Consider the following 23,547-nt stretch of genomic DNA (forward strand, 5'->3'; position numbering starts at 1 on the left):
CAGACATTGGGAAGGGGTTGGAATTTACATGCAATAAAGATTAGGGGATTAGCTGCTGATTAGGAATATGCTGATTTCTCCAGCCTCAGGTACAGCAAGGGATCCTGCATGTCTGCTGTTTTCTGACCTTGGGTTTTGACCTCTTGACTCCTTGCTCAGAAATGCCAGCGAGCAGCACGGAGTGATTCCTGACGTGGCTTCCCTCAAGAACAAGTTCAAGTCACTTCAACAGTAAAACCTATTTCTGTGAGTGGAGAAGCCCAGAAAGGCTTATGCAAGTGGACAAGCTGCTCAGATGTGCATCAGCTGTGGCAGCACTTGAGTGTGCAGGCAGGAATTCCTGCTGACAGCTGATGCGCCGTGCGTGTGCCGGTACCCGCACGTGCGCGATGGGATGCGGGGCAGCTCCGCGCTCGAGACAATATTTCTCCGTGCACAGCTTTTCCTAGATAGCGTCTGTGCTCTCAAGGTTTCTCCCCCTTCCAGTTGCAGGAGGGTAGCTGGGACTGCACATTACCAGACACTGAGGTAATAGGATTGCACATTAATTGATATTCCAGTGGCTCTATCTACCTGCTGGATACGGTGTTACATTCCAGTGCGCAGCCCGCCAGCGGAATGGCCTCGCTTGAAATCAGGGAGCAGTCGGTGTCAGCAAAACTCCCGTGTGCCTCTGTAGCTGCTGAAGTTTGGGCAGCTCAAATAAAGCAGCAGGCTGTGCTAAGAACAGGGTGTTGGTAGTTTGCTTGTGTATCAAATAATAATTAGCACCGTCTTGCTGCTGATGCAGATGTACAGGGATAAAAGGCAGGCAATGTGGGATATTCAGCAAAGGAGAAGTATTTACAGATCCATAGTTTGGGGAATCTAAAGGGATTTATATTTTAAATATTTGTTTTCAGTACTTCAATTTTGGCAGACTATACCCACTGCTAGGTGCTGGTTTGCTAATACCATTCATCCTGACACATGCCATGCTGGTGTGCAATAGAGGTATGGGAGGAATACCTTCCTCCAGGTGATGTGAGGCAGCTTTTGAGCAGCAAGGAGTGAAGCAAACATTTGGACATACCAGATTAAATGAAAATCTGATTTAATCTGATTTTAGAAGCTCAGCAGTCCCAGGACTTTACAGCACAGCCTCTGGCAGTCCTAGGTGGTGCAATTGGACATAGTAAGTCTGACAGAACAAGTCTTCACCTTCTCCTGGTAGTAAAACAAATAAAGCCAGGTAAGAGTGCACTAACCCTGTTGGGAGCAAACCAGAGGAAGGGCAGAGGAAATGGGTCCATTTGAAGCTCTCCTAGATGCAGGCAGGCTGCAAAAAGCTGCACTTGCCTCTGTCCCAGTGAGTGCATTGTGTTTTTACATCAGGTAGTGTGTGCTTCAGTGTCTGAAGAGCAGGAACCAGATGGGAATGCTATAATAATTCAGTGATAGTTTTCCTATGCAGGAGACTTGGTGTCTGTTGAGTTTAAATGTAGGTTTTCAATGAATCAACCTTGGGAAAACTTTATTTTAAAGTGCATTCAAGTATTTTCCCCTCCTGGAAGTGATGTACAGGTGTGTATAAGCTAGATTGTAGAATGGCATAATATTCTGCAATGAAACAAATCTTTCAAGTGAAATATTTGGTGCTGAAGAGGTGATGTTCACACTAAAGGCACTTTGGGAGTTTATTCTGGATCAGCTCCAGCCTGGTCATGTAGGTTGAGTGCTCGTTAATGCAAATGCCAGAGGACAGCTTCTGCTTTTGTTTTCCCTGGGGCCCAGGTAGCAGTTGCTGACTGTCTGCATTAGCAGCTGGTGGGGTTTGGGAAGATTGGATCTATAAAGCAAAACATTTGGTTTTGAGGAGGTGACACCTCCATTTCAGAGGAGTGTTTCACTTCAGAATAGCTTTATTCTGATTCTAAGAACTAATTGCCCCTTGCAGCTCAATTTCACACAAAAGCAACTTAGTCCATGTGTACCAAAACAGCTTCATGATGTGAAGCAAAGTATAATTGGTGGTGAAAATAGAAAAAATAATTTTAAATTATGTCTCTGGTCCAGGTTAAGACACTGATGTAGGCATATGTAAGGTAGACCTTTATGATGAGACTTTGATTCAGAGAGAAAGCGCCAGCTCCTATCACATCTACCACAGAGGTTTTGGTAGGGCAACAGTGAATGGTTTCAGGCAGGATTTTAAAATGCTACTGTCTTAAAAGTGTGTTGCGTTTTTCTTTTGGAGCAAGATTTGTTTTTTTACTTTTAATTTTTCTTCCAGAGCAAGACAAGTTATGTATATAAATATACACATAGACATAGGTATATATATATGTGTGTGTGTGTATATATATGTGTGTGTGTATACATATATATATATTTGTTGTTGTTGTTGTTGTTGTTGATTACTGTCCAAAATCAATTCTGTTTTCAGAGTTTAGGAACACAACAACCAATTAAAATATTACCATTGCTTAATCAACACACTTTTAAAATCACAACTTTTTGCTTGCGTGTGTTTTACTTTGATTGGCCAAAATTATTACCCAAAATATTTCTCAAGCTGAAAAGGGGAGAAAACCGGGCAAAACTCTTTGAAAGAGAAAACCAGGTAAAGTCTTGTGTCTTGACAAAAATGTGATTTTCTCATAGGAAAACAGTTCTGCCAAAGGCTCCATACCAAGCCTGCTATGCAGCCATTCAGCTGGAAATGCTTTCTGTTCTAGAGAAGCTTCTGAAAATATCTCCAGTTCTTAAATACCACAATGTTTATCTCTTTGTGGTCACCATCAAACAGTTGTTACCATGCTTTTGTGGTGACCAAACATAGAAGCCCCCAGAGACGAGGGCAGAGGAAAGGGAGGGCTGGGAGCAGCCTTGCCATGCAGGGCACTGCCACTGGTTTCCCAACAGCAGAAGGCTTAGGGATATTTTGGCAGTCTCATGATCAAGAGTGAGTGTTCAAGATGGTTTTTTTCTGAGTCCTTCATGCACTAATCATACCTTTTCCATCGTGGGTATTGGGAAAGGCCAGTAGGAGCCAGCAGTGGATGGAAGAGTTTAAAGTCTTCTCCACTTTTATACCTTAGAGTGAATTCTGGTTAAAAAGGTTTTTAAAAATATTTTGAGGAAAACCAATTCCTTGGATACAAGTGAAAAAGGCTCCTGTGTCAGTCTATGGCTGAAAACTTGCTGCTGTGGGCTAGCAGGAAGGCAAACCAGCTATTTAAAGGTCCGTGTTTGCATCGTTCCCGTGTATGGCACAGAGTCAACCATCGTGGTTTCTGTTTTCCTGCAGACATAAACAGTGACACTTGCCATTTCCTGCTTGCACAATGCTCACACAAGAGCCTGTCCATAAGGGAAACGTCTAATTACTTATTAAACCCTGCACAGTGCTCAGATGGGTTAAATATTGACTACCAAGGCTCAAGAGGAGCCTGTGTCACCAGACATGAACTTGGGCATCCTATTTTCTAGGAGCTGTTCAGATCAAATGGATAGGTGACAAAATGCTGCCCGCAGGAAGGAGGAACAAAGAAGGGGACAACAATCAGAGAAGGTTGTCTCAGAAATGAACACCTATCTTTGGAGCCTGGGGATTTGGAATGTAGTTGCTATTGGTGGCTCGAAGGGGAGTTTTGTTACAAAAAAAAAAAAGTGAATTAAACTGAGTCTTGCAGAGTGTTTGTTTTACTGTAAGTTTTAAAGATGTGGGCGATTTGGCTGGAAAATCCACTGGGCTTGTGAAGCAGGATTTGCATAGCTGGGAAACAGTTGGAAGGGCATAGTACAATGGTATTTATGTTAAAATTTGGGTAGATCCAACCAGAAGGTAATTCAGGGCTGCCTGACTGAATTGTTTCCCAGAGATTATGGGAAGCAAACAAATGGCTTTTGTTGGCAGGAATGGTCCCTCTGTGACCTGTGGTGGAGATGGTGGAGGTTTGGGTTAGGTCTGGAGAGAGCAGGTTGGGGCTGTGGAATTTCAGTTGGGTTCTGGATCCTCCCTCCCTCAAGCCAGAGGATTTCTAGCTTTCTTCCAGAATTATGCTTGTCCTTCCTGGAAATAGCAGACTAAAAAAAAAAAAAAAAACAAAACAAAAAAAACCAAACCAAAAAACCCTACTAATTTTAAAAAAAAAAAAAAAAAAAAAAAAAAAAGCCAAAAAACCCTTCTAATTTAAAAAAACTTGAAGCCATGATTTAAGGCCATTTCTTTTGAAAAAATGCCAAATAAATTAGGAATGAAATTTTTTAGATGGGCTTGCCTTCTTGAATGGGAATGGAAGAGATAGATTGTGAGGGTGTGTGTGCCAACACACCTTTGTTGTACTTATCTCTTCTCTAAAAAAAGTATTCTGATTATCCATTGAGCTGCATACCTGAACTGCATCATCAGTATAATTTTAGCATTTGAGTAGAAATATTAGTCCTCTCCTTTGGCCCACAGTAATCCCACTGGCAGCACTTGAGAAACAATAAATAATATCATTTCTTCCATGCTAGAAACTTTCCAGCATATGAAGTCTGTTTCTTCAAAAGTAATTTGAAGTAATCCTAACTCTCCTATGCGTTTGCTACCTCGAAACCTGAGGGATAAAGTTACTATTTTTTGCTGCTGAAAAAATGTTTGGCAACAACTGAAATTGAATGTCACCCATGCACATTTAATTTAATAAGATGGTAATTTCATGTTAAATAAATACCAACTGATTATTGAAAACATATGCTCAAAGGATTTAGAAACTATATAAGAGATACGTATCTCATCTACTGTTGTTGAACTAATAAATCTAAGCAATAATCAAGTGCCAATTGTTTAACATACAATAGCTATTTTATTAAATGTCAGTGAAATGTGTATGCAGGGCACTTAATTAAATGGAACATGTTCCCAGATATTCTAGTTTTCTTAGTTTTGGAACATCTAGAGTAGGAAATTTACTGGCAGCCTTCACACAAGGGGCTAGTTATCACTCATGTAAAAGTATGGCAGGTGCTTTTTGTGCTATCAATAAATATCCATTTCATCAGCAAAGCAACTCCTACCACAGAGGAAAGGAAGAAAGAGAAGATATGGCACTTCACTTGCTGTGAAATGGATCTGCAGAGCTGTTTTCTCCATCAGGTTGTTGGGTTGAGCCATGCACCCCAAGCCTGGAGCTTGCTTCTGCAAACAGTCCATGATTTCCAAATCTAAGCCCGACCAGCCATCAGGGCTGGTCAGCAAATACTTGTGGTGTTTTTGTGTTCCTCGCTCAGAGTCTTTGTTCTACGGAGATGCTGTTGGTTTTTTCTTTAATCTTTTGATTGTTTTTGATAAGCATTGTTTTTGTCTGTGGGCGCCTATGTTTTCAAGCCAAGAAGAACCCATTAGCTCATCTAATCTGATCTCCTCATGTCACATACCAAAGCATTTGGACCAGTTACCCCCACACTGACCCCTACTTTGCTTGGCTAACACATACCTTTTGGAAATGCAAACTGTTTTGTTTTGAAAATATGAAAAGATGTTGGATTCACCAGTCCTTTGAACTGCTTATTCCATTAGTTAATGGGATCCATGGGCAACACATTCATCCTTTTATCTCTCTCAAAAAGCATTTTTATCAGTTCTGCTCTCCGTGTAATGGCTTCCAACTGTGCAGAGAGCCAAGAGTTCCTCTCTTTCAGGAACACCTACTCCTCTTGATTGAAACTGTTCCCAACACTGCTCTGTAAAGCCTTCCCTGTGGGATTTGCTCCTTGGTAGAGTCTGTCCTTGCAGAGCCAGGCCTCTGTCCTTTCATCCATCATTACAGCCTGAATGCCAATACAAATAATGGTATTAATGATATGCAGAGAGTGTGATTACATAATCCTCATGTTGGTCTTGCAGAGAGGGTTAAACTATTGTAGAAGAGGTTAAACTCTGGTTGTAAGCAGGAATTGTCCAGCCCAGCTTTGCAGCAGCAGATACCCCAAGATAGGCAACTCTGGATGTGTGTTTCAAACATGGTTTTTAGGTGGCCCTTTCCAGCTGCCTGTGTACATTTTGAAGCATGGGAAAGGTAAAGGAAATCCACTTTGCTGTGAACCACCCTGGTAGTAAAGACTTTGGAAGCTCAGGTTTTACAGTGATGAGCATGGTGAAGGCCAAATGTTGCCTCAAGTTTTGGTGTAAGAGATTGTGTTTACACCAAATGAGCAGTTTGGTTGGTAATCTCTCCAATTCCTTCATCTCACTGCTGTAGTGAAACATTTCTGTGCTTAGCTCTATTTTCCTCACAGGACATACACTGTCTGTGGTAGTCCAGCCCCTCATGCTAATTCCAAGTGTTGATGGGTTGTTTGGGTGCTTCATTGTAAATGACTTTGCTAATTTGCTAACACAGAACTTCAAAAGAAGTCTTATCTACATAGAAAGTGAATGTGTTTGGTATTAAATAATAAAATATACATAACCCATGGGGCTCTTAAAACTTATTTAACTTCTTTATAAACTTTACAATACAGTATGTGGATATTATAAATTACTTTCCATTCCAAGAAACTGTCCGGGCTTGTTGACCTTCCTTGGAATTTCCTCTTTGTAATTATGTTTAATGTGTTAATAAAGTTCACTTTGAACTGTGTGATGGCAAATGGTCTCACAGGACATGGGTCAGTGCTGGTGCGTTCACCATATGTGAAGCTTGATATTAGTGAGCAGTTCAGTTGTAGGAATAGCAAGGATAAGTCCAAACAATTGCAGAAGCAGTATCTCCTCCCCAGGTTAGCAGTAAAAAGGAGTTCATGGAAAGTTAGGAATGTGAAGTGGGAAATCATTTAGCTTTCACTGCTAGGTGTTACTAAATTATAGTGCTGGGTTTTGAGTCACTATCAAAACATCATATATTTAGAGGGTTTTCACACAGAGCTGTAAATCATGTTTACTACATGTATGAGTTGAATGAGTGCATGAACTTTGCAGTGCAGTCCAGGAAAATATAATTACATGTGTGTGTGTTTTTGTCTGTGAGAAATATGGACAGGAAGCTCCAGGCTATTCCACTCTTGCATCTTAAATACACTTCTAGAAGTTGTTTTTGCTGCTTCCTGGAAATAGCTATTTGCTAAAGCAAAGAGGCATTCTTGGGTTTTACATAACTCCTTTTGCCAAGAAATGACAACTACTATCCCTTCCCAAGGCACTGGGGAGGAGAGCAGGAATGCTAGTAAAGCAGTGTCAGCAGCAGAGCAGCAAGTGGGGCTTTTCTGTGGTGTAGGATAGTGGATATAAATTGAAAATTGCCCAGCTGTTCAGTAAGACAGGTGTAGGGTCTGTCTTTTATATAATGGAACAGAATGGGGATTCCAGTTGCTTGTATTCGTAAATGAGGCAAATAAATCTGCACACTTGTCTGCATGTATATGAGCAGAAATATTTAAAACAAATGAGGTGATCATGGCATTTCCTTGTTAATGTTTGACTGAGTTTATATGATCTTGAACAGAAAACTTGGCATCTGGCTGAGCTTGTTGGTTTCTTTCTGGTTGTGTTTATATGTATTTGCAGATGGGGAAACTACAAGCAAGAAAATAACTTGGTGAAAAATGTAGTTTCTGGATTGTTTAAATTATATTTTAAGCCTGATTGCACCCTGGCCCTTGGAACTCCAGGCATGATCCCTGCTAGTAACTAAAATTATTTGAATGTTATGGGGCAAAGTTATATTTAGTTTGTATTTGGAGAAAGAATAACAACGAAGCACGGGGGGAGGCAGCTGCATTCTCATCACTTCTTCCCGAGTCACATCCGTAGATGTCAAATCCCACCCTTCTCCCTCAGCCAGAGTAGTAGAGAAATTATTCTCTCACATTGTTGGGTTGAGGACAAGGGGGACTTAAGAAAACCTGCCCCCACTGGGCTTGTGTCGAGGTGGGGCTTAACTTTCTGAGCAAGCTCCTTCTGTTCTGACAGGCTGTAGAACCAGCTGCGCCCTCTCCACTGAGATGGGGTTTAAAAGCAGTGCCCTGTGGCCATAGAGAGCTGTCCTTGCCTGGTGGAAAACTGCAAGAGTTCCCTCTCCCTTCCTGACCACAAAAATGCCTGAAAATCTTGAATGGAATATCTACCTGGGGCCTCGTTTTCATGCCCTTCTCCCATACCCCATGAGAAAATGCTACAAGAAGTAATTGCTGTGTTCAGGAGCATCACAGATTGGAGATTCTTCGCGCTTAAAAAAGGCTGATGTTTCCAAGAATCACTGCCTAATGGCTAAGAAATTAGGGGGAGCACAGTGTAGGGACTCCTCCAGGATTTATACTCAGGGCCAGGATGCACTTGCTCTCTGCTGCTCCACCTTGAAAGGATCCATTCTGCAGCTTTGGCCCGTGAGTGCAGGCACATGGCAGTTGACAGGATTCATTCCCCCTAGCCAGAGAGATGATACATATTAGCATTAATGTTGCATTAATAAATATATGAAGTCACTATTTTAACAGTCTGGTTTAATGAAATGTTTTCAGGTTTCAGAACTATCCCTTATGCTGTTGCTCTCCTGTTCTTGAGGTGTTGCCTTGCCCACAAACAAGGCAAGAGCAGTGCTATAGTGAGCAGGCACAGGGTATTGCACTCAAATTAGAGCATTTCTACTCACACACAACACAGAGCTGGAGTCCAGGATGGCAGAGATCATGACACTGGCTGCTTGAGCAGTAATTTCATCTGCCTTTTAATGCTGCCTTAGAGCACGGGACAGACACTGGTAGCAGCGAGGGATGGGAGGTCAGTCAGAGCCAGGCTTCAGCCTGTTTGTACCTCCCTGGCAGCTGTAGGTGAAGCAGCAGGTGCTTTCCTGGGATTTTGCCTGGCTCAGCAGCTGTAGATATGTATGCAGCCTGCAGGGCCCGTGGCCTGGGCTCCGCTCCCACAGTGCTGCACTCAGCTGTGAGCACACACGTGCCCAGCCCTGCAGGGTCAGACACCAGGGACACTCCCAAATCAGAGCCTTGGGAGGGCTAACTGGGCACTCTGCCCTCCTGGAACCCCCTGGCATATTATGGGCCAGTTCTAGAAGTTGGGGAGCTCCTGTCAGTAGCTGCACACAGGAAATTAGCAGGCTCAGCATGTTTTTACTACATCTTTTTACTCTGTTCATGCAGCAGGAGATGGAACTGCTATAGAGAAACCTTGGACATTAATTTCCAAGAGAACCTGAGTAGTGCTGAGCAGTTTAATATCTGGATTCAGAGGGGGGAGGTGTTTATGCCTAGACAGTGTGTGAGGCAGCTCTGTGTCAGTAGCACCCACTGCTCAGAGGATATTGGAGAAGGGCCTTTTTTCAAAACAAACTTACCCCTCTCTGCTGCCTCCCCTGATGCCTCTGATGGTGCAGAGTGGTGAGATGTGCCAAAGTGTGTCTTGACTGGAAAAGCATTCATCTGTCACTGTTGCAGTCCCAAGGCAGGGCTCTACAGATATGTAGTGAAATAAGACCCAATGAATGCCTGTACATGAGAAAGAGAGATAAACATCCGTGATGATATCAATATTTTATTCTTGCTGTAGCCCAGCTTCAGGAGGTCCAGCTTGCCAGGGCGTCTGAAGCCTCTGGTGTATGTGAAGGTGCTGCATTATATTGTGATTCTTTGTAAACACAGTAGTAAATTACAGTATTGTAATAATTATCATGGTGCTTGATATTTGCATCAGAACACTGATTCCAGAGAGTATTGCTTGAGCAGAACATTATTAATGCAAAGATGAGAGGTAATAAAATGGAAATACTTACAGAAACAAGGCCTTATCATCTTTGTCCTAGAGCTGTACGTTACCGAGAAGTTCATGGCTGTGTCTGGCAAAATTCACAGCAGGAAAAAAGAGTGAGGGGAGGGTTTTATTCCTGTTCCTGAGAAAGCTGCTGGAGGAGCTAATGAAGAGCTGCAGTAATGTTTTTAGGCAGAATGGCTCTAAGAAATGCACCCTTTTCTAAATGTCATAAAGGTCTGCGGATAGATCCTGTGACAGGGACTGATCCAACAATTCCTCAGAATGAAAGGTCAGTCAAAGGAAAATGGCATTTAGGAGGACCAAGCTTACCACTGACCCAAAAACATGTGACAGGTCCAGAGGCAACTCTGGTGCCATCAGGAGCCCCGCTTGTGCAGGCTGCCCCGGAGAAGCACATGACGTGAGTGGGAAACTATCTGATTCCTCCAGGTCTCAAAATTCATCAGGAGTCACCATGAATGTCGGAAGGAAAGGGATTTTGAAGGAGCCTACAGCAGGCTTCCAAGCTGGGAGGAGAGTGCTCCTCTCTCCACTGTCCCTGCTTGCCCTGCACCAAACATTTTTTTTCCCCAGTACTAATTATAGATCTGTTTTTGTCATTTGAATATGCATGAAGGAGTGTCCTGGCTCACAGGCAGGTTGCAGTGAAACTGCTCTTAAAGTTTGACTTGGTTTGATAGGGCTCTGAGTCAGAAAGAACCTCTCCAAGGGCCAGCCCAGAATTTCAACAAGTCTGTGGACTTGTCTGGGCATTTCTGCTCCTTTGCACTGAGTGAGGGCTCCATGTAGGGAAATGTAGCAGAATGTGGGGGCAGATTCTCACCCAGTGTTTGTGAATTCTGCCTTATCAAAGGCAACACACATGGCCCTCTTCGTGGGTGGATTTTTACTTTAAAATATTCAGCAATGCAATTTGTGTCAGACCAGCATTCCAAAGGTCTCGGGGTTATCTTTCCATCCATGGAGAAGGTTGGAAATTTCACAGGTGAAGAACCTAAGGGCGGTTTGGAATTTTTAGAAACACCTGGACAGGCAGGATTTCTCATGGTGTTTTGCCAGTTCCCTTAGAGTATTGGAGGATACCACCACCTCCAAGATCTCCCACAGGTGACTGCGAAGATGTGAAGGGGTGGGTGTTATCTTTGCCTTCTTTGTTATATTTGTTATCTCTGACTTTTTCAGAATAAGTGCTCTCAAAGTCCTTACTTTGGGTCATTAAGAGTTCATCAGAATCTGAGTGTGTCTAAGACCATTGATTTAACAAGCCTCTTAGTTAGACTAATAAATTTCAAGCTAGTTCACCACTCTTTTCTCAGCTTGAGCAGCATTTCTTTTCACCAGGAAAGCTGCAAAATTCATGGTTGCAATTCAACATGAGTAACTGCAACAGCAGCTCTGGAGTCATTCAGGAGCTGGACTGTATGTGCTGCCTCAGTCATGCTGAGGAAAAATCAAGCAGACTTTGGAATAATAAGAATTAGTCATGAGGAAGTGCAAATATGAAGCTCTGTAGTTTATCCCCTGTGGGTCCAATCCTGCAAAACATTAGGAACAGGAGTAAAATATGAGGGAACGGTTCCAAATCCCACAAACATCTTGTGGGTTTTGGGTGCAACTCAGCATCAGCAATCTTTAGCAAAACATTTTGCCCTTGTGCAAGAACAGGGCACTTATTAGCACGCCCATTAATAGACTATTCTGGGAAGAGCACTGCTATTGCAATCTGTGTAGAGAACTTGTGCAATTAATGAAAAGGCAGAAAAGGCAGATGCAGGAAAAATTCTCTCAACTTTTCAGAGCCTTGGGAAGGAATTTCAGTTGGAATTCAGCTATGGGAGCATTCCCACTGTTGGAGCCTTTATCACTTCTTTTTTCTGATTGTTGGCCTGTCCAAGTGCATCCTGTTATCATGTGGCAAACAGTGTTTTTAGTCAGACATTCCAGGGACACTCTCTTTTGTATGAAATTATCACCTTTTACAAAGAGCAAATATTTGTCAAGTGGGTCAAACCATCAGGGTTGCTAAGGAAATTTATAAAAAATATCCTCTTTTGTACTATAAGCAATGTTAACATGTCAGGCAAAGCTGTGCTTTTGTTGAAGCACTACCCAATGAATGTTCTGTGTTCAACAACTGCAGGATTATGTGTCTCAGATAAAGCCCATCTGGTGACTATTAGAGGGAATTACTGTACATACAACATGAAAGAATTAAAACATTTGGGGGGTGTGGGGCAGTGTTTTGTTGTAAGTACCACTCCTGTTACTGATTTTGTCTTCAGGATAGGTGTTAAGTTTAAAACAACTACAGTTTCTTTACCAAATACACCAGGAAAGTTTGTGTGTTGGGCTCCTTCTTGTGACAAGAAAATGCTGGAAATTTTGGAAAAGCAATAGAGCCTCAGAACCAGTCTTCCCTGGTGGGTTAGCATGAGCTGCAAAGCTACAGCTTCAGGTCTTGCTCTGTCCTTCTGTAACTGCTGACATTTTCAGTCTTGGTTGTAAGTGATTTTTGGTAAGCACCTTCTATTCTGTACAGCAGTCAGTGTAGTGGCCGGATTGATGACTCGGCTTTGAATCAGTGCTGTGTCACTGGCAAAAGTCGTAACAGCTGTTCCTGTCTCTGCTCTTTCCTAGGCCCCCCAAGGATCGCTGATAAAGTGATTCACCGCCAGTCCGTGAGGCTGGGCAGGACCATCAAGCTCCTGTGCCCGGTGGAAGGCGACCCCCCGCCCCTCACCATGTGGATGAAGGACGGACGGACCATCCACAGCGGCTGGACGAGGTTCCGAATCCTCCAGCAAGGGCTGAAAATCAAGGAGGTGGAGAGCGAGGATGCGGGGACCTACATCTGCAAAGCCACCAACGGCTTCGGCAGCACCAACGTCAACTACACCCTCATCGTCATCGGTGAGTCGGGCTGGGCAGAGCCAGGCCTCCCCTCCTCTGGGGACACAGGGAGAGAGCTGATTTCCATGTAGCTGTCGGTGCTTGCAGGTTTGCTCTGCTAATCATTCACTGACCTCCACTCTTAGCTGGCCCCTTCCAGTGTTTGAGGATTGCCAGAGCTGGCTGTGCTGCTGCGCATCTTCTGCTGCAGCCGGCTGCAGGCAGATAAGATTGCAGAGCGCCAAAGGTTACACATAAACAGAAATGATGCAATAGCCACTGGGGTCCAGATCACAATGAATTCCACACAGGAAAGGCTGTGTGATAAGGAGAGGTCACACTGATCTTTATGTTTGCTGTTGGAACAGGATAGCTCTCAAAACAAATGTTGGAGCACCCATATGAAAACACACAGCGGGGAGGTCCATGTGCTGAGCTGTTGTAAAGCATGGAGTCTTCAGGAATAATAATATCTGGATTGAAACAAAGCTCTGAGCTGGCATGTAACCCAGGGATGCTCGGCTCCTGAGAAATCTTCTTGGTGGAGGCAGGATTAAAAAAGCTTCTGATGCTGTCTCAGTGGTCCTGGGTTCATTGGCAATGCTTTTGACCATTTTCAAAAGGCTTGCTTGGCCCAGCAATGAGATTTGTGGGGCCACTTGCTGGGCTGAGCATTCCCAAAGACTCCCAGAGACATTTCTCTAAGTAATCAGAGATTCCTCTGCAGGGGCTGCCACAGAAATGTGCTCTTTGGTGCTTGACTGGGAGAAGGAAAAGAGCTGGGTGAAACTCAGTGTGTTAGAGGATGTTGAGGCAGCCAAGGGAGGGTTGCAGAGCAGGGGGTGAGATCAGATATCTTGCTCACCTTTTGCCTGATCAGCATCCCAAGCATTTGGTCTACAAAGTTCTGTTTCTCTGAGATGGTGGGAATGAGAACTGAGTTTAGGGCAATTTCCAGCTGCCTACTGGTTGGCTCTTGGCCTGGTTTTGTTTTATTTCTCCTTTTTCTTGTTTGCAGCAGGAGGGGGAACTGCTGTGGGCTCAGGGCATGTAGCAGACACTTGGTGCTGCTTGATGGAGGATTATCACCTGATAACAGGGTGATTCTTGGAAAATGCACTTTGCTGCACAGCCAGTATAAGAAACGGACCAGAAAGTAAATATCTCATCTGGAAAGAGATGCTTCTGTGAGGGAAGGTGGAGGGCTTCTGCCTATTCTTGGTAGCACAACAGAAGCAAATGAAAATAAAAAGCCAGGAGGCACAGGGTAAATGTTGGACTAGAATTCAGGAAAGATTGGGACAAAAACTCCAATTCAGTGCTCAGGGAAATTGGATTATCAAATATAATTGTGTTAAGAACAATAGTATTAATTATATTTGGCACTGAAAAGCCCTGGGCAGAAACACTAGTTATTTAGAGCCTCATCAGGCATCTATGGAAGGAAATGGCAAACTCCCACTGGTCTCTGTGGGTGTGAGATTGAGCCCTATGCAAACAAATATTGATCCCCAAGTGCCAAGAAAAGGGTAACTTTAACCTAAATCTTTGTCAGACATATGGGCTGAAGTATCATTCATTTCCACGCATCCTTGTAAATACTGGCTGAACCCAGTACTTCTTTATGCTATTTTGCACCTTCTTTCCTTGTCTCCCAGTGTGCCCTTGTGCATTCTTGTTGCTCAGACCGTTTTTGATGGATTACTTACGTCCCCTGTCTCTAGTGGTACAGTTGTGTTCATGTAGCGTTTCAAACCGATTGCTTTTCACTGGAGCAGTTTCCCCTGGAAACAAATGTTCCCCTTGTGTCTTTCTTGTCAAGCTCTGCAAGTAAACACAAGGTATCACTGACTTGCTCTTTCAAAGGACCCAGACATTTAATGCAATGACCAGATGCTCGTGTTCGTCTTGGTGAAAATACTTTTGGTTGAGAGAAAATCAATCCCTTGTTGGTTTTTGAGAAGGAGGCAGTGTTTTAAAACCAACTGCATGTCAGTTTTGATGACGGAGATCAAATTGATGGAGCTGTTTTGTTTGTGCTCTGGAAAGCACAAAACTTCATTAGGCTTTTTGAACCATATGGCTTCTCTATTTTCCCACTCCTTCAAAGGAGAAAAACCCTTCTTATTCCAGCTTTACTGCTAACACCAAACATGTAAAACCACACAGGTGTCAGACATGGGCAAGGTGGTTAAGATATTATTAGATCTAGAACTGCATTAAATGATTCATGGAACACTAGGACTTAAAATAATATAATTCATGTTGACATGAGAGCATTCTAGAAATTTAATCAATAATATCTGGAAAATATTCAGTAGCTGAGTGAAAGGTTTTGGAGTTATGCTGTATAACTCTAACTGAGCTCTGCCACACCACTGGCAAGTGAGGAACTGTCACCCCTGTGTTGTTTACATGGAGGCTGCAGCAGAATAAGGTAATAGACCCAAATCCTACAGAGAGCTGTGACTAAATTCAGCAGTATCCAACCTCTCTGCCTGCTTTCAGTGCTGTGCAACTCTTACTAATCTTAAATTTTACTAGCCACGGTTTTCCATAATAGTACAGAGAACCAGCAAAAATCTGGGACATTGTACAAAGGAATAAAAAGGTTGGATCCTCCAACACTGGGGGGTCCAGCAGACGTGGCAGAGATGAGCTCCCTGGCTGGACTCTGTGAGATTTAATAATTCAGCTATAAGGCTGTTTGAATGTCCCTTTGTGGCTTCAGGACAGATGTTGCTTGTCACCAGCCAGCTCAGTGCACGAGCAGAGCAGACTTAGGTGTGCCTCTGCCTGTCTGGAGGCAGGACTCCAGCTTGCCTGGCCGGGGAACCTCTCAGTCTGAAAGCGCAGATGAGATGGATTATAGTGATTTTACAGAGGGTAACTGAGATAAAGAGACACCAGGTGATTAGGCCAAGACCACATAAAATAGGAGCTGAGGCTCAGAGTTGAGTCTAAATCTCTTAAATCTCTCCCTAAAAGACTATTCCTGCTTCATAACACATACTAAAGTCTTTTCCTCCTAATCTTGCATCTTCCTAGCTGCTCTTTTGGAAGTGAATCTTCTCTTATTCTGGGGTTTTGATCATCATTCTCAAACAAAGGCTTTGCCAACCCAGATGGTAGCAATTGGTTTCTGTCCTGCTTATTTCCCCATCTTCTCAGGCTGCAGGGCTTGGATCCCAGAGATCCAAGGAATCCTGCTCTAATACAGCCCGGCATGAAACGTAAGCCAGTAAAAGCAGATTACCAATATAAGTCAAAACTACAATTTCCTCTCTTAGCTATCCTTAATAGTTTTTGTGGCTCACCACAAGATTTGGGATGCCAATTACACTGCAGACGGATTTACAAATGCTGGAAGAGGAACTTTAATCAGTATTTAATTACATTGCAGTTATTAAGTACAATGGTTCCTTATTTTGGAGAATTATGTGTGGATCATCAAAACAAATGTGCTATACCTTCCCCAAAAGTTATATTTACAATGATGCCTATTAAATCTTATCTTTTTTTTTCCTCAACTGCTTTAATTCTAAAGGTGTGAAAAGTAACTTTATTTAATTTATAGATGGTTGGTTGAAACCTGTGGTTTCTTTACAGCATAATTAAAAAATTCCTTGCCAGTGTGCTCTAAAAGGAAACTTAAGGCCAAAGAGGAAGAAAGAAAGTGCTGAATAGCTACTCCTTATTTGAAAACTGTCCACCTTGTGTGCTGAAGGGAGGCATGTTCTGCAGAAAAAAAATAGCAGGTGGTGGTGTAACTGAAGCCTCTGTCGAGCTGTGGCCAGCTTGGCCAAACTGTGAGTTTGCACACATGGAGCCACACTCCAGCCATCAGGCCCTCCCTGGGAAAACTTAGCCCAAATGGGTGAGCTTTTCCTGACTCAAAAATAACTGAGAAAACAAAGTATTCTAACATGGAAGTGCTGGAGGACCTCCATTACTGCTCTCTCTGCAATAATAAACAGTATCCTGAGTTCCAGGAGTCTGCACATTCTCTGAAGGGAAAATTGTTTGTGAACAGCTGTAGGAAAGACTATAGGTAAATATTTATGCAGTAACATAATGACCTCTTTCACTAATACACAGCACAGAGGACTTTTCACTTGCAGAAGTGTTGTAGGCCAAATCCTGCAAGGTGTGCCAGCATTACAACATGTGGGGCTATTGCTACAGGTGCTGCCAGTAAATGCTTCTTGCATCAGTTGCTCAGCCAGGTGATGAAAGATCAAACTGTCTCTATTTTCACATCTGTATCCGTGTTTCTTACTGCTTTCTGTGGCAAAGGAAAAAAAAAAAGGCAGCAGCAAGAGTTTGGAGCTGTCACCTTCTTGCTTCACTTGCTGTTTGTAAACTGCCAAGGACCCATCTTGCTTGAGTGCATCTCAGCACAAAAAATAATCAACATACCATGCAAGTCCAAGAAACAGCTTCTCCTGAATTTCTTTTTCTTGCCCTATATCTCTGACTGCTGCAGTTTTTTTTTTTTTTTTTTTGGTTTTTTTTTTTTTTTTTTTTTTTGAGGAATATTTTGGTGAAGAATCCATCATCTGTCCAGTTCATATCCCCCTCTGGTGCCTGGCCCACTGAGGGACCCAGCCACTTGGCCCCATTTGGGCTGTAGAGTAGTAAAGTTTTGATACAGAGAGCAGGAGGAAAAATGCAGCTTGTTTTCCTAAACCACTGATGGGCTGTTCAGAATTTGAGCTACATCTCACTTTCAGACAAATCAAATTTGCTGTTAAATGTCTGCTGTCTGTCTATTGCAATTGATTGCTTCAAGAATCTGCCCTGACATGAGATGATTTATCTTTAAAGTAGCTTTTTCCTGCTGAGCCAACTGCTATTTTATGCTTTTTTACAGCTTGTCCAAAGACAGCTCTCTTTGATAACAGGCATGTGTGAAAAATTTGCATTAAAATAACCATTTTTTTTAAACAGTCAGCATAAGTATCCTGAAAAAATTCATGGCCTTGTCTGAATGGATATTTATGGATATTTATTCTTACATTCTTTTTTCTGCTTGTAGTAGTAGAAAATACTGTGTGAAAAAAAAAAAATCAAAACAACAAGTACAGTAAAACATGGTTTGCATTACACTTCTGCAATGAAGTCATCAATCCATGTCTCAGAACTCATTTACAGTGCAAAAGCTGAGAAAACATTTCTAGCCCAGAGTCAGGTGCCACCAGCCATCTTGGAAAGGCATGACAAATTCATTTATGTTTGGGTTTTGGCCTCTTAAGAAACTCTGGGGACCAGAGGGAGATGTGCTCAGCAAGAAGATGTGAATCAACCCTGAGTCAGCAATGTGTGCTCCAAGGGTCTGCTAATGCTAAGCAAAAATTGAAATGAGTCAACACTTCAAAAATAAAGGGAGAAAATATGCAGTTTTTGCATTTGAGAACAAGGTGGTGTAGCCTGTGCTGACCATGGTATGGAGTTAGCAAAATGTCTTTAGTGCCTTTACTGCAACATGAAGTGCAAAGGGCAGCCCATCCAGCGTGGGACCATTAACACAATCACAGAGCATATAATCATGGCTAATGATGATTAGTCAGTTGTTATATGGAAATGAAGAGTTCCTTGTGACAATAAACAGTTACAAAGTTCGTGTTTAGTTTGTTAAGGCCCCAATCCAGCAGCTGGATCTACGTTGGTGGCCTCCTGTGCACACGCAGGGTGATTAACACCAGATGAGGATCTGGCCATAGCCACTGATGCTTAGTAATGGTTGTGTGCTAATTAAAGCTCAGATTGGTTTGGGCCTTTGGGAGCTGGGCAGAAGAAGGGAGCCTTCTCAAGACCCAGCCATTGGAATGATTGCACAAGGACTTCTTGTCAACATGTGAGGAGGTGCCACCATGTCACCCTCTGGAGGTGTAGGCAGGATAACAGGAGCTGCCTTACTGGTGTTGGCAGGTGAGGGAATCCTGCATGCCAGCCTGTGGGAGGAGACTGGAAATGGGCATGAACGGATCCCAGTGAGTAGAGGAGTCAGTGAACTGTGAGTATTTTCATGTTTTGATGCAAACTCATAGCTAAAAGCTGTTCACTTGGAAGTGAAGCTCCTTTTCCACTGGAAGTGACTCATGGTTGACTAATGATGCCCTCACCCAAGCAAGGGCTCTTCCTTCTCAGTGTTTATTAGCGTAGGCATAAAGACACACACCCTGACCAAGCTTGGTGCTGCTCAGGGACAGCACAAGCATGTGAAAAGAAATCTAAAACTAGTCAGCTCCTACCCACTGAGTTCAGCGGTTCTTCACTTCTTCCTCATTTGAGAGATCCAACTCAGAGTCCAACAAACTCCCTGTCCAATATATACAGCTGTAAAATGTCCACTGTCCTGGGAGGGGAAAGGAGGAGAAAGAAATATGCTGAAATGAAAAGGTGTGACTATTGCTGCATTGCTACAGGGAAACAATTTCACTAGTTTTCATCATTTTGATGAGTGCTGCACTAGACAGATGTCACAACAGCCCATAACAATTTGTTCTTGAAAAGCTTGCTCCATAAAGAGGTGATGATGTGAGTGCCAGTATTAACTGTAACTATCCTAAAAATGACTGATCAAAAATGTAACACTGAGTGGTTTGACTGATGGTCTTGGTGAACGGGTGTAAAAGGCTGGAAAATACCACAACTGGGCAACAGTTTTGTTTCTTCCAAGTCTAGATCTATTATGTAGCTCAGTGCTAATGCTGTATAATGTCCGCAGTTTTTACAAGATCTTTGTTCGGTTTTATTAGTTTCATTTGATTTTATAACAAACTTTACAGTATGCTTATCAATACATCATGTTCTGGCTAACAAAAGCCTCACTGTTTCGGGTAGATCTCTTTTTTCCCTTCTTGAAGCTGTAACATAGAAGCCAAGTTAAGAAGGTGACAACACCTGTTCACAATTTAAGGAAATGAAAAGGTTTTTTTTCCATGGATGTAAGCATGAAATTCGTACATATATGTATGGATATATAATTTCCCCCCATACTCCATCCTGTGGCAGACTGTGGCAAACCAGGGCTGCAGCCAGTGTAAATCCCAGGCATGCAGGACATATGGATGCATTTAGCCCACAATCCTTTGCAGATGCTTTGGAGTGTGTAGTGGCTGCTACACCCGTGCAAATAGCAAGCTGCAGCTCTGCTTGCTGCATGAATATTGTTTGGGAATGAAAGCAGCACACAATACCAGGCAGGCTGACATTAAAACCGTGTTTGATCTGAGCAATTTATGGCTTCCTTCTGTTAAACGATATTAATAGAAAGAGCCTCTGATCCCAGCGAGTTTGTGGTGTTCATGTTGGGTTTTTCTCGTCAGTTTGTCTGAGGCTAAAAACATCTCTTGCCTCTGACTTTATTAATCAGAGCTGTCTTGGTGCAATCCTCCATATGGGCAGTGGGTGGAATTTCTCTTTTGACAGTGCAGTGCTGATGTGCTCAGCCAGAGATTTGTCCACAGCTGCATATCCACAATGCTGAGAAGTATCTGTGTTCCTGAGCAAAGCCAAGGCAGTCCCTGCTCCACGCTGGTGATCTCTACGTGTGTCGAAGGCAGGCTTTCCAGAGGTGGTCTAGATTCTCAATCAAGGTTTGCTCTGACAGCAGAATAGTAGTTAGGAGTCTTTTAACTACTAGCACCCCAACTAATGAGAAGCCATCAAGTTAATTGCAGGCCTGGGCATCAGCAGCTTTGAGATATCTACTACCTTGCCAAGCATCCAAGATGACTTATCTTCTCCAAGTAGCAGGGTCTGTCTGTTAACTTCCCTACAACTACTGCTGTCCTCCCCTATTCCTGACAGTTTTTCCTTGGAAGTTGTGCTCCTCCCTCTGCTTCTTGCTGAAGGCTGTGAGTGAAGGATTTAGCATGACCTCTCAGAGAACCTCTGAAGCTGAGTTGAGCTTCATGGGCACAGTGTCTCCAGGAGGTCTGTGCCAGAGCACCGTGCCCCATTCCCCTGTGCCACCACACAGCTCTGCTGTCCTCAGTTTGCACAGTAAATACCACAGATAGTGGGGCTTTAGCCAGATTTTCCCTTTGGTATCAGTTAACTCAGAAATACCCAAAAGGCACACTTGTAAATTAAAGCACAGTGAAGAATATTTATTATAGAGTGAGCAGTGCCAAGTTGGACCAGTTTATAATGTGTAGCTTGAATGTTGTTTTTGGAGACTGCTTTTTTATGTGTGAGTGCACGTACACAGCACCAATTGCTCACATGCTGACTCTTGATCCATGCATGTAGGTATGCTGCCTGTTAAAATGTATGGTTGCTGAGGAGCTGTATTTTTACATTCCTGTAGGGTCTGGTTCTCTGCCTTTCCTGTGCTGTCTTTGGCATCCACATTAAGAAAAAGGTGAAGAAAGGAAAATAAAAATCAACAAAACTGCTGCAAATTAGTTTACAGACCTATTTTAAAATCCAATTTATTTTTGTTCGATGAGAGGAGGAACATATTCTATGTTGTCCTTTGTGAATAATATCATTGTGCTAGAAGGCTTTGATTCTTCCTTCTTTATAGTAATGTGGGTTTCATAGTCAGAAGACCTGAGTGTTTACATTATACACTTCTTGGCAATAAAATTGGAAAAGAAGAGGAAGAAAAAAAACTACTAATCCCAGGAGTTCTGAAACCTACACTCCTTCTTAAACGTACCCTGTTAAAGACATTAAGTCCCTTGCAAACATCCATCTATCAGCAGTTGAGAGTTTGTAAAAGGCGTACTTTGTTCTGAACTCCCTGCCCTACTGATTATGCACAGTTCTTTTATTTTGAGAATAGGATGACGACCCCTTAGCCTGGTAATGATGACAGATTTATGTATTTTAACACCCAGACGCTGCTGTATTTGTTAAGGGCTGCCAGACTCCAGCAGTGCGGCAACCGTAGTTTATTTTCATTGTCAGTTTGTGCTGCTTTTTAAGGTGTTCTGCAGCCACTGGAAGCAGCACCACTGCTGCTTTCAGAGGTTGAGATGTCAGGCTGTTAAGAGCATAAGCCACCATCCTTGGACTGTTTCCACTCATAAAATGTCAGTTTTATTCTGGTTGCTCTGGCGGGATGGAACCTGTTCCTCACACCGAAGCCAAGGAAAAGAGGGGATAAATAAGCAGTAAAAGGAATCAGATAACACAGAATTTATCCCTTCACTTTCTACTCCCATGATGTATTTTTCAGCTCTAGAGATAATGTTTTAAAGAAAACCATCTTTTAATATCCAGCAAAAAGCAAAGAACATAAACACACTTGCAGACATAGCTGTTAAAGTGCTGTGTAGGTCAGCACATCTGTCTTCTACACAATGCATGTGTCTGTGATTTTTCTGGGTTGTTTTAAATTACAGCAAGTGGCAGAACAATAGGGAGACAAACAGCGAAAACAATGCTGTTGTTTAATATCAAGCTAAATTATTAACAGGCCTGTACAGAAAATATTTCATGTAAATTAAAGGGAAACAAATTATTTTATTTTCCATTGCAATGATCCAGTGCAACAAAGACAGTTGATGTGTTTCTTCTTTTCTTCTCTTCATTTCTTTGATCTTGCTTCAGATATGTTTGTTTCTGTGTGTGTATATAAAGTTCTTACAGATGCACTGAAGGCTGTTAGGTTACAGAGCAAAAAATGTAGAATATGGATGGTTTTCTGATTTCTTCTTGCCAACCAAGCCACCAAGTCTGAGTTTATCACACAATTGAAATGATACATAGGACTTTCATGGCTTTTTTTTTTCTTGCAGTCCATTGTTTCCCTGAAAAATGTTGTCAAGTCATTTGAACTATTGAGTTGAGTCCATTTTCTGCTTGATTGTCAACAAAAGGCTTTGAAATATTTGGCATTGAATCCTCCATTGCGAAACTCTTTTGATTTGGAAAAGCATCACCACCAAATTCTTCATTGAGTTTTCTTTAGTCCAATATTGAATGTTTCTCTTCTTAAAGAGAAGCGATGTGACCTGGCATGTTGGTTTTATGTTGGGTTTTTTTCAAGCTGGAAAAAAATTACGGTGACCTTTGCACTGAAGTAGACAAAGATCTTCGTCTCACCTTTGTTGAATCTGCAGCTGGAAGGAGAGAGGAGATCTGGTGGCAGTTCTCCTTGGTCACTGGTAGGGAACTGGGAGACTTGGATCCACTTCAGATGCAGGCTGGGATGCCCTGCTGAACAATCCCAGGAATCTCATGGAGGAGAAGAACGACGCCTCCCCAATCCTCAGCACAGCCCAGTGTTTGTGCTCTGTTTGCAGTGTCTCCTGACAACTGCAAGCCCACTGCAGCTCTTCCTGGTAGCCCTGGAGTGTTCTTTGGCAGGAGAAACTCCAGCCCAGGAGAAATTTGTGGCAACAGCATCAAGAGGGTTGTGTCAGCCGAAGTGTCTTGTGAGCTGCTTTGGTTTGAGTGTGGTTTTGTTAATCTCTTTCCTTCAAGGAGGTTTGGAAGATGCAGCAGCCTTCACTTCTGGGAAGTGAAAAGTGTTGATGGTGGATTTTGAGAAGCTGGTATGTGTCTGTGATTTGAAATGCAAGCAAGGTGCTGAGAATGCTCCTGGCTTTGGGACTGTGTCCTGCTCACACTGGCCTCATCTGTAGGGACTCCATCACACCCTTTCCTCTGGGATGGTTTTCAGAGCCTCTAGGGAGGTGTCTGAGAAACTCTGACCAAGACCATTGTAAAAACATGCCTGTGTGACCTTCAAAAAGATGGTGTTGTTTTCTGGGTGCTCTGTCCTTGGATAATTATGGGGGATTTTGTGGTGGTCCCTTGAGACCTTGCCATATAAACAGACAAAAGAGCAACATCTTCCTGGGGTAGATGGGTAGAATTACATGAGAGTTGAATTTGACCACTGAACATCCTCAGTACTGTCAGAGCTTGTGTGTGTCCCATGTCCCTTC

General features: G+C 42.8%; 1 protein-coding gene and 1 long non-coding RNA gene across 5 annotated transcripts in view; one reads left to right on the forward strand and one right to left on the reverse strand.

Moving 5' to 3' along the window:
* Nucleotides 1-23,547, forward strand: part of FGFRL1 (fibroblast growth factor receptor like 1) — a 168,062-nt gene that overhangs the window by 69,918 nt on the left and 74,597 nt on the right. For all 3 annotated transcript variants that reach the window (XM_041472195.1, XM_041472117.1, XM_041472278.1), the window contains exon 3: nucleotides 12,386-12,658. In XM_041472195.1, the coding sequence (XP_041328129.1) occupies nucleotides 12,386-12,658 (273 nt within the window). The remainder of the gene's footprint in view (nucleotides 1-12,385; nucleotides 12,659-23,547) is intronic.
* LOC121356194 lies at nucleotides 7,664-9,897 on the reverse strand. 2 transcript variants are annotated; one of them, XR_005955526.1, is made up of 3 exons: nucleotides 9,750-9,897; nucleotides 9,315-9,429; nucleotides 7,664-8,389 (listed from the first exon to the last, which is right to left on the reverse strand). It is a non-coding gene; the product is annotated as an uncharacterized LOC121356194 (long non-coding RNA). The 2 variants fall into 2 exon arrangements; XR_005955528.1 differs by having other exon boundaries at nucleotides 9,315-9,465.

This window comes from Pyrgilauda ruficollis, unplaced genomic scaffold (assembly GCF_017590135.1).
Source record: "Pyrgilauda ruficollis isolate IOZ18807 unplaced genomic scaffold, ASM1759013v1 scaffold1, whole genome shotgun sequence".
Classification (NCBI taxonomy): domain Eukaryota; kingdom Metazoa; phylum Chordata; class Aves; order Passeriformes; family Passeridae; genus Pyrgilauda; species Pyrgilauda ruficollis.